General features: G+C 47.7%; 1 protein-coding gene across 2 annotated transcripts in view; it reads right to left on the reverse strand.

Annotated features, from left to right (window-relative positions):
- Positions 1-5,023: 5,023 nt before the first annotated feature.
- CUNH1orf21 (chromosome unknown C1orf21 homolog) overlaps positions 5,024-17,143 on the reverse strand; it is a 220,869-nt gene continuing 208,749 nt past the window's right edge. For both annotated transcript variants that reach the window (XM_026509214.4, XM_026509213.4), the window contains one exon: positions 5,024-7,537. In XM_026509214.4, the coding sequence (XP_026364999.1) occupies positions 7,499-7,537 (39 nt within the window). In that variant the 3' untranslated portion in view covers positions 5,024-7,498. The remainder of the gene's footprint in view (positions 7,538-17,143) is intronic.

Genomic DNA, 17,143 nt, shown 5'->3' on the forward strand with positions numbered 1-17,143 from the left:
TGGCCCCCTGTCCCCATGAGGTCCATGCCAGCTGTCTAAGCTGGCAGGTATTTTCCGTGCGCATACAATCCATTTGTGCTTTAAAAAAAAATTTTTTTTTTTTTTACTAGTCCCTTTCTTTGGCAGGATTCGGGTGTGCACTTGGGACCCAGTGGAGGCTTGGCCACAGGGTGTGACTGAACCCGGGGAAGGGCCGTCCAAGGGCAGCTGCCTCTGGGTAGGATGAAGGAAGGCGTCACACTAGGCCACGAGCCGTCGGCCGTTTCCCGGGAAGTCATCTTAGGGCAGCTTGTCCTCACGGGGTCTAGGCCAGCCTCGTACCACGAGGTATTTTAGCCTTGGTGGCTCTACGGACAGCTCAGGACGACCAGGCGCTGTCCCCTGTGCGTCTCTAAGCAAGAGCTAGCCTGGGTTAAAGCCCCTGAACTGAAACAGTGTTTGGCGGGAGGATGAGGTGCTGGGGTGGGGGGCAGAGGACACATGGGGACAAAACATCTCAGCAAGCTACTGTGTGCTCCCACAGCAACAGGGCAGACCCGGGCCCCGATGCTGACCACACTTACCTCTCGGGGTGACCTCAGCAGTGACCTCTGCTTCAGAGGGCAGAGCACGGTCTACAGCTTTCTCTATCCCTCCCCTCCCCTGTCCACAGTGAAGCCCCCGGGGGAGCCCCCCGGGACCACCCAGCTGACTGCTTGCCCTTACCCCCTCTCGTCTCCTCTTCAACTCCCAGCTTTAGCTGCTCTGCTGCCTGCCGGCCCCGACAGCCTGCACTGTCCCTCCTTTGGGCCGAGTCCCATGCTGTCCTCTCAGCCCCCAAGGCCCTTTGTAACGCTCTCCCTCAGTCCTCTGACACACTTGAGTTCGGGTGTCGGCCCTGATTCTCCAAGCTGGGCAGTTGCCACTTTGAGATGCTCCCACAGCACCCAGTGCCGACCCTTGCGGTTTCCACACTGTCTTCCTGACTGATGCTAGGCTCCTGGAGGGCAGGAGCTCTGTTTGGCTTAACCGGGTGTTAAGGGCGATTATACTAGGTGCTCTATACAGAATCTGCTGCATGAATGAGTCCTCAACCCTGGAGAAGGCAATGCTGAAGATGCTCCGTCTGGGACAACCTAGATGAAGGGGCCCCAGATCCACACACTGGTGTCAGAACATCGCAGTGGAACAGCTGGGCTGCCAGTCAAGGCCACGCTGGAGGAGCGGGCAAGCGTGTGAGAAACCGTGGTTGTATATGGCGGCCCCTGACAACATTTCCTGAGGGATGTGCCCTTTACGCACCAGGGGCTGGGACAGGATGCCGGCCCCAGTGTCTAGGCTAGAGGCCCTGGTGAGGCAAACTTGCCAGGGGCAGGGCATCCTGGTCCAGAGGGGGCACAAGGTCAGGTGGCCAACAGATCTCTGTCCTCACTCAGTCTAACTCGAAGTTTCGCAAGAGGGATCACTAGCTTTTCCTGTTTTGGCATTATTACAGTTACGCAAATACTTTCCTAGATGTTATCTTAGAGATTACAAAAAGCAAAGTACAGCTCTTCCTTGGACCATTTCAATGATAAAGTAGCTATATTTTCTTTCTCCAAGTACCTGTGTGTGTGTCTGTGTGTGTGTTAAGAAAATAGACCCGAATTTAGAGTCCTAATAAGGCAGCTGCCTGGTTCTGTTCCAGGAAAAGAGATATGAATTTTTAAAAAATAAATTTGCATCTTGTTTTGAATGGAAAAGTTGGCTTGAAATCTGTTGCGAAGCTTCCCTTCCCTCGCTCCCTTGACGGTCAAGAAAGAACAGTCCCTGAAGGTCTGGACTGAAATGCCAAAAAACCTGGGGCTGTTTGATCCCCTCTGGGTCTAGGCCAAATGGCCCCTAAAGTTCTAGAACTATTTGCAACCCTAGAGACCCTACGGCAGTTCTGGCTGAGTTTACAGTGTTCTTTTTACAGCTTTTAAGTCTTAACTCAATCACGTTCAAAGCCTTGGGCTAAAAATAACTCCCAGAAAGGGAAAAAGGGAGAATTCTGGGTAGAGGGGGAAGACAGTATTAGAATGTGGCCTTTGGTTTAGGACGAATCTTGCTGATTTAAAGCCATTTCTCTGGCTTACAAGAGGCAAGAGCCATTTCCCACATTATCTTCAAGGAATTTGACAGCTGCCAGGTTTGAAAGAGGCAAGATCTTGGGGATAGTTTTCATAGAAAACTGAACATAATAGCACCCCCTCTACACAAGGAAATTTTTTTTGATTCTTTCAAGCCAAGTGAGGGCAGGGGTGGGTCCCCTCTAGGCAGCACCTTTAACAGTTGTCATGGAGACGTGAGTCATCTACTTTAGAGGACGTGCCTTGAGAAGCAAGGAAAGGAACTCTGGGGAGTTTTTGGGCTCTTCTGACCTTGGACATGCTATTTAAATGACTGTCCAAGTCACGACACGACTGTCCAAAACATTTAGGTCTCGAAAGAGATTCACATTTAGCTGCGGTGCTTAAACTGGCCTGGAAAATACAGACCCGGTTCAAACATCAAAAAGAGACATCCAGCCCTGGCCCACAAGAAAGGATTTCAAGTCAATGGTCCAGGCCTTGCGTCTACCTTGAGCGATCGGGTTCTCCCACACTTCTCTGCAAGACTAAGGCTTTTCACCTTAAAACGATGCAGCCTGGGATGAAATAAGCCTTGGGAGCCGAGAAAGAAATCACAGCATTCAAGGGCCTGTTCTGGCTGCATCTGGAATTTCACTGTAGAAGTAACAGATGCTGAAAGGAGTCCAGGAAGCGAGACGTGTGCCTAAATCCCCAAAGCCTTTTCCTCCCGGGCACTACAGTTCTGCTAGCCAGCGGCCTCTCGAGGTTTGTCCGTAGCTCATCAGATATGGGAAGGCCAAGTAAAACATTCCCCATGGCAGACCCAGCTGGTGATGAGCCAAAGAGGGATTCTGGAAGAGAGAAGCCCCCAAAGGGTTCTTTTCACAGTGTTGCAAAGGGCATAGGAAGAGTAACAAAATTCGGAAAATACTTGAATGGCATCTTTCCTTCTTTCCGCGTGGGCACTGATATTGGGTAGATGCATTCTGTATTAGCAGGATACGCTACTTGGGACATGAGGGTCACAAATTCACTTCGCGGGATTACGGGGAGGATGACACAAGACAATGACGAAATGCCTAGCCCAGCATCTGGCACAGCGTGAGCACAACTGATACATATTAGTTCCTCTTCCTCTTTCCCCAAGATCAGGTTAGACCCAGATAAGGTATGGGAGTCTCCTGAAGGACATGGGAGAGCTAGTGAGTCTTAAGGTTGGTCACGTATGTAAATACATTCACCCAGCATCCTCGGTTTCTGCTGTCGTTTTTTGACCCTTTTCCAGAGACACGCGAAAAGGTGACCGAAAGACATCCCCCAGCCGCCTTGGAAAAACATGTCCATTCATCGGCAAAACGCTATTCTTAGAAGTTATTCACAAAATTCCAGAGGTTTATTGCAAGGACATCTGCAGCGGGAAAGCCCAGTCGACTGCCTCACCCAGCTGCACGCAGGCGCGTGGGGGGTGCAGTGGTCCACACGCGACATCCAGAGCCAATGTCCCTGCCTCCGGCCACCTTTTCACCATGCCCCCAATACACATTCCCTCGGCCCCGACCAAGTCTTCTTGTTCTACTGGGGTTTTGCACAACTTCACAAAAAGCTTAATGTCTGAGACGTACCAAGAAATAAAGCTCTGAAAATGCCTCCCAGGGGCAAAAGCACAGAAGGCAGATTTTCTGTCAAACGATCCCGTGCAATCTAATAGCTTTTTTTTTGAATTTGGGAGTTGGGAGGAGGGGAGGCTGCCTTGGACACCAATCGTTTTGCTTTTCACAAAGAACATATCAGAGTCCTGGAGCCCAAGGATTCAGAGCTAGTATCTTCCTGGCTGGAGACATAGATCATTTCTCTTCCTAGGAAACCAACGTATTTAACGGGGTTTCCTTCCTAAGACCGGTAAGGGATGGAGCGCTCCTTTCAAATTCTTACCTAATGTCCAAGCCGAATTCGTCACCAGTACGCTGGCCTGCGTGCCAGGCTACTGAGGTAAAGCTCATGAGAGGTACAGTGTCTGGTTTTAGCAGGCTTCTGGGAGAGTCGGCCCTTAGAGAAAAGAGCCTCGATGAGGTTGGGAGGAGGGCAGTTAGAACTCAAAGCAGGATGGCACCCAGGGGGATGGAAGCGGGCGCCATCGTCCTGGGGGCTGTCCGGTGGCAGGCGTGGGGGGGTCATCCCGGGAGGACTCTGGGGGCGCCCCCGACACGGAGCGCCTCCCCTTGCCTTGCCCGCCAGCTCGTCTCTCATTCGAGTCAGAGAAGCCCAGTCTCGGAGCAGGGGCCGTGCAGAGGGGGAGAGCCCAGGATCCCCGCGGGCCCGCGGGTGGCCCCGCTGCTGAGCGCTGACCTAGTTTCCTCGTCCCTGCACTTCATTCGTTCTTTGTCCCTAAATAGACCATAACACCGCGCTCGGCTTCAGCCTGGGGGCCGGGAGGCATGGCTGAGGTAAAGGCCTCTTTTGAGGTCCTGTGCCAGGAACCGACACGTACTCCGTTATGACAGCAAGTACTCCACGGCCCTGAATCTCTGCCAACCAAAAGAAAGCGCATATACTGCTGAACTGGGACAACTCCACAACGCAGAGCACAGAAAGCTCGGAGCGATCCAGCTGTAAATCTTCTGGACGCTCGGCCCCAGCCCCTGGCCGCCAGGCAGCGGGATTTTGAATTGCACCCAAGCGCGGCCGTGCTATCAACTCTCGCTGCTGAATGAAGCATTCGGTCCATTTTTCATCCTTCCTTTCTCTACCTCCTTCCATCAGGCCGCTCTCCTCCCCCTCTCCATCTCCCTGAGTCCTCAGCCAGCAGAAGCACTAGTTTCTGGATGATTCTTTTCATGGTATCTGAGACAATCTACTTCATGTTCAGATACACGGTGGGGGGGGGGGAGGCAAAATATTTTTGCATTAGACCCTTTGCAGAATGCATAAAAAAAATAAAGTACAAACACAAATCACTTGACAATTTTATGATTAAAGCCAAAGATGGAAAAAAACAGACAGTTTTGAGTGTTGCTAACATAATCAAGCGTCTCATGCCAACCCACTCAACCATCCCATTTCTCAGATCTATTTCTAGATACACCAAATTTGTCTGCAGATGAAATCACGTCTGCACATCAAAGAGTTAAACTTGGGAGACAAGAACTCCAGGTGAAAAGCCCCTGGGTCCACGGGAACCAGTTTCTAGTTTTATGAAACACTCAAAAGTCAAATTCCCAAGAAACACTTGGTTCTGGGTACATGTGTATCGTGTCAAAATGCTAAACATGACTAGAAAAAATGATATGAGCATGTATCATCTTTGGGTAGAAGGTGGCCGTTTTCTGGGAAGACACTCTCTGAGACGCCAGGTAGTGCAGCCCCGTGGAAGATGCTTAGTGTCTGCGTCCCTCTTGCTCGAGAAGAATCAGAAAATCACATAACAGTGAACAAAGTCCCACGTGGACAAGTTTCAGGTGGGGCTCAGCAGTTCATTTACAGTTGAGGAAAACTATTTTAGTCACTTGGCCAAAAACCATACAAAGGGAGGGAACGTAAACCCCTAGGCGACTTGACTCTCTGCATTTTTCTGCTTCAAGCAGGATAAAAAGCCTTAAATTTTGGCTGCATCTCTATTTATGTAACAACCACAGCTGCTCCCCGAAATAGCTGCTGCTGGCTGAAAGCATTAAGGGCCTTTGTTGCTAACATGTGAGTCCGTTTTCTGTAGCACTTGACTGAGTTTCCTTCCCCTCACTTCTGCGCCCTGGGGTCTAACAGCAGATAAGGAATCTCCCCATTAGCCCATCCACGGCGCCATCCGCGTCACGGATGGATTTTAAAGTCAAGGCTCATCTCAGCGAGAGCAAACTCAGCTTCTTGTTCTGGTCTGTGGCAGGCGATCTCTCGGCTACCCAGGACGAGTAACGACTACCCACCTTTGGAGGGCGGCAGTGTGGCTGATCCTGAGCCCCTCACGTTCAAACCCCACAGGAGAGCAACACACGGTGCTCCCTCCGTGTTTCTGTGGCACGACCCCCCACCTGGCCTGCTGGCACAGCATTCAGCAGGCTGCGCTGCCCTGAAAGTAACAAAGACAACCCTCGTCAAAGCTATCAAACGCGTTAAAAAAATACAAAAGTTATTTTCTCCTTTTGATTGCTATTTACTTGTGACATTTGTTAAAAATATTACTTCTATCTTTGAGAAGAGATCATTCTCTTCATATAATATGGAAAAATAAACTCTACCAAACCCACAGTTCACACTCCCCAACACCGCCCTAGGGCTTTGGCTTCTGCATTTCCAAATATCATCACCAGTGTCGATGTACTAGGTTTCCAGTAGGTGAACGGGTTGCACTGTCCTAGCCAGTGCCGCGAGTGAGAGAAGGAAGTGGCAAGGCTCATGGAACATTTGGAAGGGAGCGAGTGAGGAAGTAGAATGGCTTATCTGCTAACAAAAGGAAAGGAAACAGGGTGGCCTTCCTAAAACGTCGAGGGGGTGTCCCCTCATCTCCTCTGACCACTGGCAGCCCTGCTAATGCGTGACAGATGACTGATGGGAGGGTAGGGAGCCATGACGCTCAATTACTGGTGTCATTGCAAAGGAGGGCTCATCTTCCGCACCCAGGATCACTGTAAGACACTGAACTGGATGAATGGGAGAAGACAAGGATACATAAAAACAGTAAAATGTTTATTTTCTTAGAAAAAAAAGTGGGGAAGAGGGATTCAAAATGATTGTGATCACACTTCCATCTGCATCTGAGCAAAGCCAATGTTGCAAACTTAATCCTTGATGAAGATACCTAGTCAATGAAACCACCCGCTGCTCGCTCCTACGTCACTCCGGGAGTCACGTCCCAACATGCTTTTAATGGAAAGTGGCTTCTCTACTTCTTCTTAGCAAAGAAACAAGGCTTGCCATAGCAACCATCCCATCTCCCAAGCGCAACATTGCCAGTGAGAAGCAAGGCTCTGGACCGCTCGGGAGAGACAGAGAGGGAGGAGAGAGGGAAGGAGACGCTTGTCTTAGAAGCAGAACAGTTCTACCACAGAAGTTTGATATCTGAGTTCACCACTACCTCATCTTATAGAAAATAGTTGGAGAGCATCTGTAAAACCAACAGTATCTTTAAGGTGAAATTGCAGAATTTTGCTGCATACCTGGACACAAGAGAAGTGAGAAGTTGCAACAAGTTTTAACTAGCAGCAACAAAGAAAGTTCGAGAACAGTTTTGTGTGTGTGTGTTTGTGTTTGTTTTTAGCAATATGCCTTTGCAAGTTCATTAAGAAACACTGTATTTAATGGGGCATACGATATGGAACGGTCTTCTTTTGCTATGGTGCTGTTTCGCTGAAGAGAACCGACCTTTGCAAAGATTTCAACTGGGGTGTAACCTATTTACACAGTAGTAGCTCCTGGTTTCAGTGGTAGAATGGGTGCTATGTGATATCCTCTTCTTCGGAACAGTAATCTCGACCCTTGAGGGGAAAAGAGAAGGACAGCACGTGAGTGAGAAATTCAAAGCAGAACCCGAGACAGTGACTCACCCGCAATTTTCTCTCAATGTCTGTCTCCTGGGAAGAGAACCCAGGCTTTATCAGTGACTGCGGGGCACAAGGGAGAGAAGTCGCAAACATGCGCTGGCTGGTTTGCCAACGGTATATGCCTCGGGGCATGGAAGTGTTACCAAGCCCCAAATAAGCCCTTACCTTATATTGGTAAGAACTTACATTAGGCACAAACAAGACTCGGTCTTTCACCAAGAAATTACCAAACGGACACTCCATTCGGGAGACCAAGTTCTCAAGACTCTTGCTCTAAACAACCAACGAGTCACTTTCGGTTGGGGTCGGGGCTGTTCGTCATCCACGATTCTTATCGCCATGCTTGGAATTCATAATTTTACACAAGGGGACGGTATAATCCAGGGATGTTTTAGTTTGAATCCACTCTCAATTAAACAGCGGTTAAAAAACAAACAAACCCAAAGATCCACTGAAATCTGTGTAACAAATCTGGGACTATGCTTGGGACGATGCTTGGTCCGTGTAGGATATGCAAGAAAGGCAAAAACGCTTTTTTGATTCACTCGCTACCCAAACAGGTCACGTGAAGGCTTAAGGACTAAACACAATTGTTACTTTTGAACATGTTTCATCCTCTCTCCAGGAGGTCACACACTCTATGAGGGCGTGGTTAGGACTGGGCTTTAAGCGTCGCATCTGACCCAGCCCAGCTGTCTTGGTCAAAGCGTTCAGCTTCTTGCTCCGTAATCCCTCGAGACAGGACAGGAATAAAAGTACCCGCCCACCCTGCGTCACCGGGTCAGAGACAAGGGCTTTGCAAAAGGTCAGGTATTAATACTATTTGTACCCTTCAACCTGTCTGTACACACACTACATGTTTAAATTTTGGGGGTGAATATCCCTTTAAGAACAGAATTCTCTACATAACTGGAACTTACTCCTAAAAGTAAATATAAAAAAAACAACAATTTTGCATGAAACTAGTTCTCAAATGTATTACAGGTGTCTTTGTCACAATATCTGTATACAGAACATATTTCACGTTCTCCTAATAGTTGAGCGGCACCAGAGTGAAGGGCTGTACTCTCTGGCCAGGCAGTCATCCTGGCTCTGTGACTTCCTAACTCTGGCATCTTCGTTGTACCTCAGTTTCCCCATCTGTAGTGATGGAAACAATCATCCTACTTCACACGGTTGCTGAAGATTAAACAACGGTCGTGAGGTGTGGGATAGTGCCCAACACTGCATTTTGTACGCGTTGTATGTGCGTATGCAGATGCGTCTGATAAAAAAACGCCACCACCCAGTGAAGTCTCTGTGGCCTGCGAAGCACGAGAGGTGGCCAGCTGCCACACTACATGGCCCCAGCCTGCTCGTTCTCTTCGGACGTGGTTCGCTAACGAGCGGGTTTTGGTTTCCCACCCCTGCTACTTGCAGAGCGTCTGAGCCCCGTGTCACCTCTACGTTTGCTTCACTTGCGGCGTGAAACATCTCCTGGGCAAAGAAACTGGGCAAGCAGTCTCCCTGAGAAGAGAGGCAGGCACCCAGCCGTCATCCCCCATCCACAGCTTCCCTGGGGACGCCGCCCGAGCGGATGCCATCGCTGGCCTCGGCCCAGACCACTCAGCAGAGCCGCGTGCTGGAGAGCTAGAAAGAACCTCGTGGGCCCTGACGGTTGGGAGTTAACTCTTCAAGGGGAGACACAGGACACATCCAAACATACCAGCACAGTGCTAGAAACAGATCGGGTGATGCTGTCCACAGAGCCTCCGCTCGTGAGGAGACCCGCAATGGGCACAGGGCTCGTGCAGTTTTTATCAGCAAAGGCAAGAGGACATATCCAGTGTATATATGGACAGACACACTGTTGTGGGACAACAGGCAGAATAGTGGGCTTCGGCTTCCTGGGGATAATCGTGGTCTCTGTCTCAGGCTTGTGATCAGGATTCGATGGGAAAAACACAGTGTCTGGCAGGTAGTAAAGGTCAGCTGCTGTCCTCACCGTGGTCACGGTCACTACACACCCTGTTCTGGCCAGCCCCCCGCAGGGGGATGGGGACCTCCTTCCTGTGGCTGTCGGTGAGTGACGACCGTGGTCATAAACTGTGATGGGATAGATGGCGGGGAGACCTTCCTCCCACCCCCCAGCCTGGTACCCCAGATAGGCCAGAACCCTGTGCACTTGGATAAACTTCTCTGGCAGACACCCGAGGCCCTTTCCTTCTTTTATCTAAATGAGGCCACAAATCAAAGGCTCGGCGGGCCAACGCGGTGCTCACGCACCAGGAGCACTCAGAGCCTCCAAGTCTACTGCTACCACAAGGGAGCACCCCCTTCGGAGGGACAAATCTAGATCACCCGTCTGTGCACCCAAGACTGCAGTGATCGTTTCCCCAGCATTCGCTTCCCGGAAACGATAATCACTCTGAGGAGGAGGAGGAGGAAAATGGCATCAGCTGCTTCGCAGTCATTATTTCCTTGACCGTTGACACTGACCCCGCCAGGGCAAGCGGCGCCCTCTTACCTGGAGGGAAACCTCAGAGGGGCCCAAGACCACAGCCTCATCCTCCCCCTTTTTGTTACGACTGCAGTGAGCTGACAACGAAATTCAAATTCCAATCAGTTCCGTGTTTGTTATCACCTGCCGGCAGCTCTGAGAACCAAGCATTTCATGGACGGAAAACTTGGAGATCAAAGGCTTGGAGCGTAAGAGCCCCCAGAGGGCTGGCGCCGTTCTAAGGATGCGGAACCTGGAACCGTCACGGAAACGCCCCACCTGCGCGCGGGCAGGCGTTCTACAACATGACTGCACGTCTCATGCAAATTTACAAAGAACTGTGCTAAAGAGAACCTGAAAACCTTCAGCTGGCAGAAGGCAGAGGTGGGAGTGAGCTGGGTTTGGGAGGAACACGGCGATCCTCCTAACCGAGGAAGCCCTTCCCCGTAAAGGGGCTACAAAAGGGACGTGTGTAAAGATGCTTCCCGCGGTCAGAATTGGGACCGGGGGACACGATTCCACCCTTGTGCAAAGGACCCACTGCAAGCTACAGGAACAAGATCCCGATGAGGCCCCCGCAAGCCGGAAGGCCGGGAAGTCCCAGTGATGCTGACAAGGAAGGGCTGTTGGAAGAACTACAGGGGCATCTTGGGGCAGACTCAAAAATCTCGAAGAGGTCTTGCCTGTGGAGATTTTCCCCGCCGCGCTCCTGCTCTGTATAGGTTTCCGTGTCCTTGGCACCTGTCTGTGCTATCTCCTTGGAAACTTAAATAAGTTTATGTCAGCTCAGAACATACATTTCCAAGATTCTAGGGTAAGGATTCTTTGCTTGTTGAAATATCCAGGCTAAGAATTAGGGATATTAAGGGACAGAGAAGGAAAGACCACTATCCTAATTTTAAATTTTGCTAAAGAGCGTAGCTCAAGGAGTGACTCTGAACAAGCGAGTTACTCCTCTAAAGGACCTACAGTGCTTTTCTCCTTAAGTTTAACTAAACACATAGTCAAGGACTGGCCGTCCAGTTGCAGGTGTGATTTTATCTTGGAAGTCTCTAGTACATTTCTGTAGACTTGTGTGCATTCAGCCTAATACGCACATCTCAAGTACATAACACTCAGCTGTGAACTGAGTATTTCACAGCTGGGGTAGATCAGAACCATATGGATGTTACTGAGAGGACATGAGTCTCTGTTTCTCCATCTCTAAAATGGGGACAGTAAGACCTAACATGCAGTGTCACTGAGGGAATTAGAAGTAATCCACATAAGGTGTTTAGCAAAGCTTGGCACATGGGAGGGAGATAATGAATAAATGAGAGCTCTAGTGATGAGGTTGAGAAATGAGATAACAGATGCAGCAGTGAATAAACTGTCTAGGTGAGACACCGGGCCCACAGCCGAATGCGTCAGTTACGCGCAGGTCCTCAAACAAGCCAGGCACTTGGGCGCTCGTCGTCCTTTCTCCAGTCCGACTGGCTCCCCCTGCCTTCAGCCCTCCTCACATAAATCACTTCTCATTTTCTGGATCTCTGCTCACATGCCACCCCACTGTCTTCCCTGTACACCTTATACATGAGATAGCACTTCCCTTACTCTGCTTCATGTTTGTTTATATTACTTATCATTTCCTGACATTAACATATTAATTCCTTTCCTTAGTGGCCGCTTCCTTTCTTGAAGAGAAGCATCAGGTAGGCAGAGACTGTTGATGCAATGCTGCATCTTCAGGATGCCAGACCAGTGTCAGCCACATGTGAGATGTGCAGTGAATATTTGTTGCATAAGTGGAAGGATGAAAAATATCTAGAGGTGTGAAGTTTCGGAGTTGAAAGGGGACCTAGAGGTTTTCTCCTCTGACCTTGCATCTAATATAGGATGGGCCTCCATTTACCCCGTTCCAGACTGGGAGCCTTCTCTTTTAGGCTGGAACATGTCAGATCGTTTTCCAAGCTGCCCATGACACTGGTCAACGGCTGAACCCAAACTCTGCATCTTTGTAATTCCCAAAGAATGGCTTAATCTAAGCCTTTGGAACCAGAAGATCATTCTTCCCATACTGACAGCACCCCTTGGTCCCTCATCTGCAAATAACACGGCCTCACCCAGGTCTCTCCCTTGCAAGGGTGCCACTTTCCCCATGATCTTATTAAAACAGACCCAACAAAAACATCACCTGCACAGAATAAGATATCCCAGATATACAGCGTAAGAGAGGTAAGAATTCAGTATCAACAAAGGGCATCACCAAGAATGGCAGATTCCAAGAGAACGGACGTGCTAAATCCTAACAATAATACAACAGAACTTCTGTCAAAGTTCTGGAGAGGGAAACAGTTCTCAGGGAAAGAGGGAAATAACTTACACAAAGGAAGAGAAAAAGATCGCAAGAAAAAAGATAAAAAGAGGAACACACTTGATCATGTGAAAACAAACCTTTGCTGGGTAAAAAGTAACAACATAAAAGGGCAGATTTCATAATGGGAAAAATACCTGCAGCATATGATGTGTCAGTGAGTGATAGGAGAAGCTCATACCAATAAAAAAATGGACAGTAAGAAGATCTCAGTAAGACGGAAGGGTACAAAGGGGAAACTCATTCAGAATGATGTAAGACCAGTGAACGCATAAATAGAAAAACGGTCTACTCCAGTCATCAAAAAATACAAATCAAATAATTAGATATTACTGAAAAATACTGACACCCAGTTCTTGAGGGTGCACAATGAAATGTACCTCTGTCTTACGGGCAGCGCTGTCATATGATATGAGCAGCTCGAAGGGTAACTTGGTAATACCTACTATGAGTCATAAAAATGTTCATACCCTCTATTATAGCAATCACTGAAGTAAATCTCAAAGATAAACCCCCAAATGTATGTTTTTAAAAAATATATGCGCTGTTTCCCTGGGGCTGGAAGTGGGCATGGGGACTGGCTGCAAGCAGGCAGGAGGGACCTTCAGGAGGTGATGAAAATGTTCTAACACTGGAGGGTGGTGATGGTTGCGTCATTTGGTAAATTTACTAAACATTACTGCACTGCACATACAAAATGAGCAAATTTTATGCCATGTAAACGATATCTTTATAAAGTTCTTAGAAGTATATGTACAGATAGTTTCATTGCAGCCTTTTTCCTAGGCATGAAAACAACCTCAATCAAATACCCCAAAGAACAAGAATGGTTACTAAGGTGTGGTCCATGCACACTCTGCGACCAGAAAGACACATGAACAAAACGACGGGACCCATCACGGGCCTGGGTCCCAGCAGCTCCCGCTCGGACACCCCTGCACCTCCACACATATTGTTCCTTTCTCGAAGACCCCCTTCCCCAGCTGTCTCTACGCAACCACTCAGTCTTTACAGTGTTGTTCCAACATCATATCTTCAAGTGACCTTTCCCCCAGTTGCTCAGGGAGAATCGGTCTCTTTCCTTCCATCCCACCACTACGCTTTATAGTGATTTTAGCCAAAATGTTTGCCTCCCTTACTCTAGGCAGCAGGATGTGTCTCATTGATCCTTGTCTTTTTTGGTATTTACTGGAATCCTTGTGTGGCCCACGTCACAATGGTGATGAACACTCAGGCGTCTGGAGGAAGGCAGTGTTGTATGCGTGTGTGTGCGTGTGTGTGTGTAGGGGTGGAGGCTGTTACATGATGTTTTCAGGAAGTGTCTTGGGACTTCAATAAGTGAAGCAAGTTGTCAGCGCTCTGTGGATTGCGCTAGGAAAAGCAGTCCTCTTCAACAACAGAGCTGATAAAGAGTAAGTTTTGAACACCAGTATCAGCAGAGACTGGGGCACAGCTTGGTCCCAGGGCTAGCCTGGAATTTAGCAGAGGGCAGCAGGAATGCAAGGAGGGGGAGAAAAGCTGATATCAGAATCCCATGTCCACTACTTAGCATTCTTATTTATATAAATAATACTTATGTAAACCACATAAGGAATCATGTCCCCCCCCTCTCTCTCTCTCTCTTTCTGGACAAGGCAAATGCAATTTTATATTTTGATTAAAAAGTGTGCATCTGGACAGCTAAATTATAAGTGTCAATCTAATGCAAGTATAATAGGAACACCAGCTGTCCCTTTTTTTAAAAAAAAATTTAACTCCAATATAGTTGACACACAGTGCTATATCAGTTTCAGGTATCCAATGCGGTGATTCAGGAATTCTGTACATTACTCAGTGCTCAGCATAAAAAGTGCACTCCTTAATCCCCAACACCTATTTCACCCATCCCCCCAGCCACCTGCCCTCTGGCGACCATCTGTTTGTTCTCTATAGTTAAACAGTCTGTTTTGGGGTTTGTCTCTTTTTTCTTTGTTCATTTGCTTTGTTTCTAAATTCCACATACGAGTGAAATCATACGGTATTTGTCTTTTTCTGACTGACTAATTTCGCTTAGCATAACACTCTCTAGCTCCATCCATGTCGTTGCAAATGGCAGGATTTCATTCTTTTTTATGGCTGAGTAATATTCCATTGTATATATATACATATATACACATCACATCTTTGTCCACTCATCTGTCCATGGACATATCTTGGCTATTGTAAATAATGCTACAATAAATATAGGGGTATATATCGAATTAGTGTTTTCGTACTCTTTTTTCTTTGTGTGTGTGTGTTTTCATATTCTTTGGGTGGATATCCAGTAGTGGGATTACTAGATCATATGGTAGTTCTAACTTTAAATTTTTTGAGGAAACTCCATACTGTTTCCACAGTGTCTGTATCAGTTTGCATTCCTAGTCTGGTTTTCTTTTTGTAATATTCAGCCAGGAGTCTTAAGCTCAGTCTTTGCTGTTGTCACAAAATTCTGATTAAGAAACTTCACAGATACTGCAATGGGGCCAGATAACTAAATACTTGTTTATAGAAAGCAAACATTGAGTTTTGTAACGGAGGCTCCTTGTAGAAGTTTGTTTTAATGAGGCTTATTTCCGTCTCGAACTGTGAGCTGTGCCTGTCATAAAGCAGGTTTGCTGACTGACTGACCGACCAACGGAAGTATTCATTCTCCTCTCCTTTACCTCTCTGGACGACACCAGGAACCACTGTTAGCTTCTGGCCTGTGTATTATTTTGATTCTCCTACTTCCTGTCTCTTCCTTGAAATGATTCATCTTCCTCCTCTCTCTTCTTAATGGTGGGCATCCTGAGTTTCAGTTTCTTGACTTAGTTTTGCCTCCTGGATAGACTTCTATCCTGCCTCGTGGCTTTCAGGGTGCCCAAGAGCACCCTGATTAGGGAAGCAGAACTGCTGTGACTGTATTTTGGCGCAGACATTTAACAGGCCATCTCCTTGCTCTGCCCACCTAACACTTTTATTCCCCGACCTTTCCCTCCACGCATCACCATCCAGAGGCAACCTCAGATGCAAATTTCCATGGGCATCTGGATGGTTAAAAGCTCTGTCCCTGAACCAGGAACGCAGGGGCAGGAGAGCTGCGTGCCACAGCTCGAGCAACTGTGAACGATGAGCCAGAATCCTGAACACCCAGGATGTGGAGGCGGGAGGCGGGAGGCGGGAAAAGGGAGGAAAAGTGGAACGAAGCCCCCCCCCCCCAACCTCCCCCCTCAACCTCCCCCTGCGGGGCAGTGGGCCAGAAGCAGGCGCCCTCCACCCCTTCCTCGGGGCTGGAAGTGGCAGGGCCTCTTCCGTCAGTCCTCCGGCAGCATTTTCACTGACAGTCCAACAACAATTTCTAACCACAGTTTTGAGGAAATGCCAAAGAAATGCAAAAATAATTAGCTGCACCGTTTGAGTCTCCTCCTCCGGCTCACTTCATTAGAAACATCAGTCAAGGCATGAATGGCCATCTCTGTTTCTAATGAGCTTTATTCTAATTAGACGCACGCGTTATTATTTCAGTTGGAAAAAGGTCTCGTTTGTAAAGAGCAGTAGGCGTGTGACAGCCTCTGACGGTTTCTTTGACCAGACGGAGGCATAATCGCCATGATAACAGCAGCAGCGACAACGGTCCCAGTATACTGAGCTTTTCGCTTCCAGGAGAGAGCAAGTATTAACTAAAGGGCTTTAAAACCCCCATGAAGTGTTTATTATCCCCGAATCCTCATTCTATACACAAAAGGGAGGGTATTTTAGAAGCTTTAAGGCACGTATTTCTCAAGCTTTGTCTGACGTTGGCACTCAGATGACTTCAACGATGCTCTTTCCCTCCCCCCAACCCCAGAAGGTGAGCAGGAATGAGGATAAAGGTGGGCAGGAATGAGGATAAAGGTGGGAGGTTCATATCTCTAGGCCATAGCGAACTGATGTCCTAGGGCAGGAGTTGGCAACTTTCTCTGTGAAGGGCCAAATAGTAAATATTTCAGGCTTTGCATTCCATATGGTCTCTGTTGCAACTCAGCTCTGCTCTTGGAAGCATGAAGGCAGCCATAGATAAAAGGAGAAGAATGAGCGTGGCTGTGTTCCAATAAAACTTTATTTGTGGACACTAAAATTGGAATTTCACGTAATTTTTCACATGTCAGAAAATATATTCTGCTTTTTGCTTTTCTCAACCATTGAAACATATAAAGATCATTCTTGTTTGGTGAGCTAGATTTGGCTCACGGACTATATAGTTTGCCCACCCATGTTCCAGAGAACAGAATTACCGTCAGTGGGTTCAGAGGCTAACGTTGTCAAAGGTTTGGCCCTCTTCCTAGAAGCTCAAGCCACAGAGATAATTTCCATCTTCAGAGACATTGCTCTCAAGATGGGGCCAGAGTTCTCCTCTAAAATGTCATTTTATAAAATTGTTCATATTTTACAAACAAGAAAACCATCAGTCAAAATCAAAATCAGATTTTCCTACAATCTACCTAATAAATTGGAGAGTTTCCAAGTTTCATTTAAATCTCTGTCCATATATATGTCATTTTTATATAGTTTCAATCCTATGATAGACACACTTTTTTTTTTCACTTAATGTTATCTTATAAAATTTCTCCCTGTTGTAACCAATTCCTTCTAATGATAAATAGATATAATATAAATTTTCGTGGAATTCTTTGTGGAAGATTTCCAGGCCATTTGATGGACTTAATTC

The sequence above is a fragment of the Ursus arctos genome, unplaced genomic scaffold (assembly GCF_023065955.2).
Source record: "Ursus arctos isolate Adak ecotype North America unplaced genomic scaffold, UrsArc2.0 scaffold_2, whole genome shotgun sequence".
NCBI classification, from domain to species: domain Eukaryota; kingdom Metazoa; phylum Chordata; class Mammalia; order Carnivora; family Ursidae; genus Ursus; species Ursus arctos.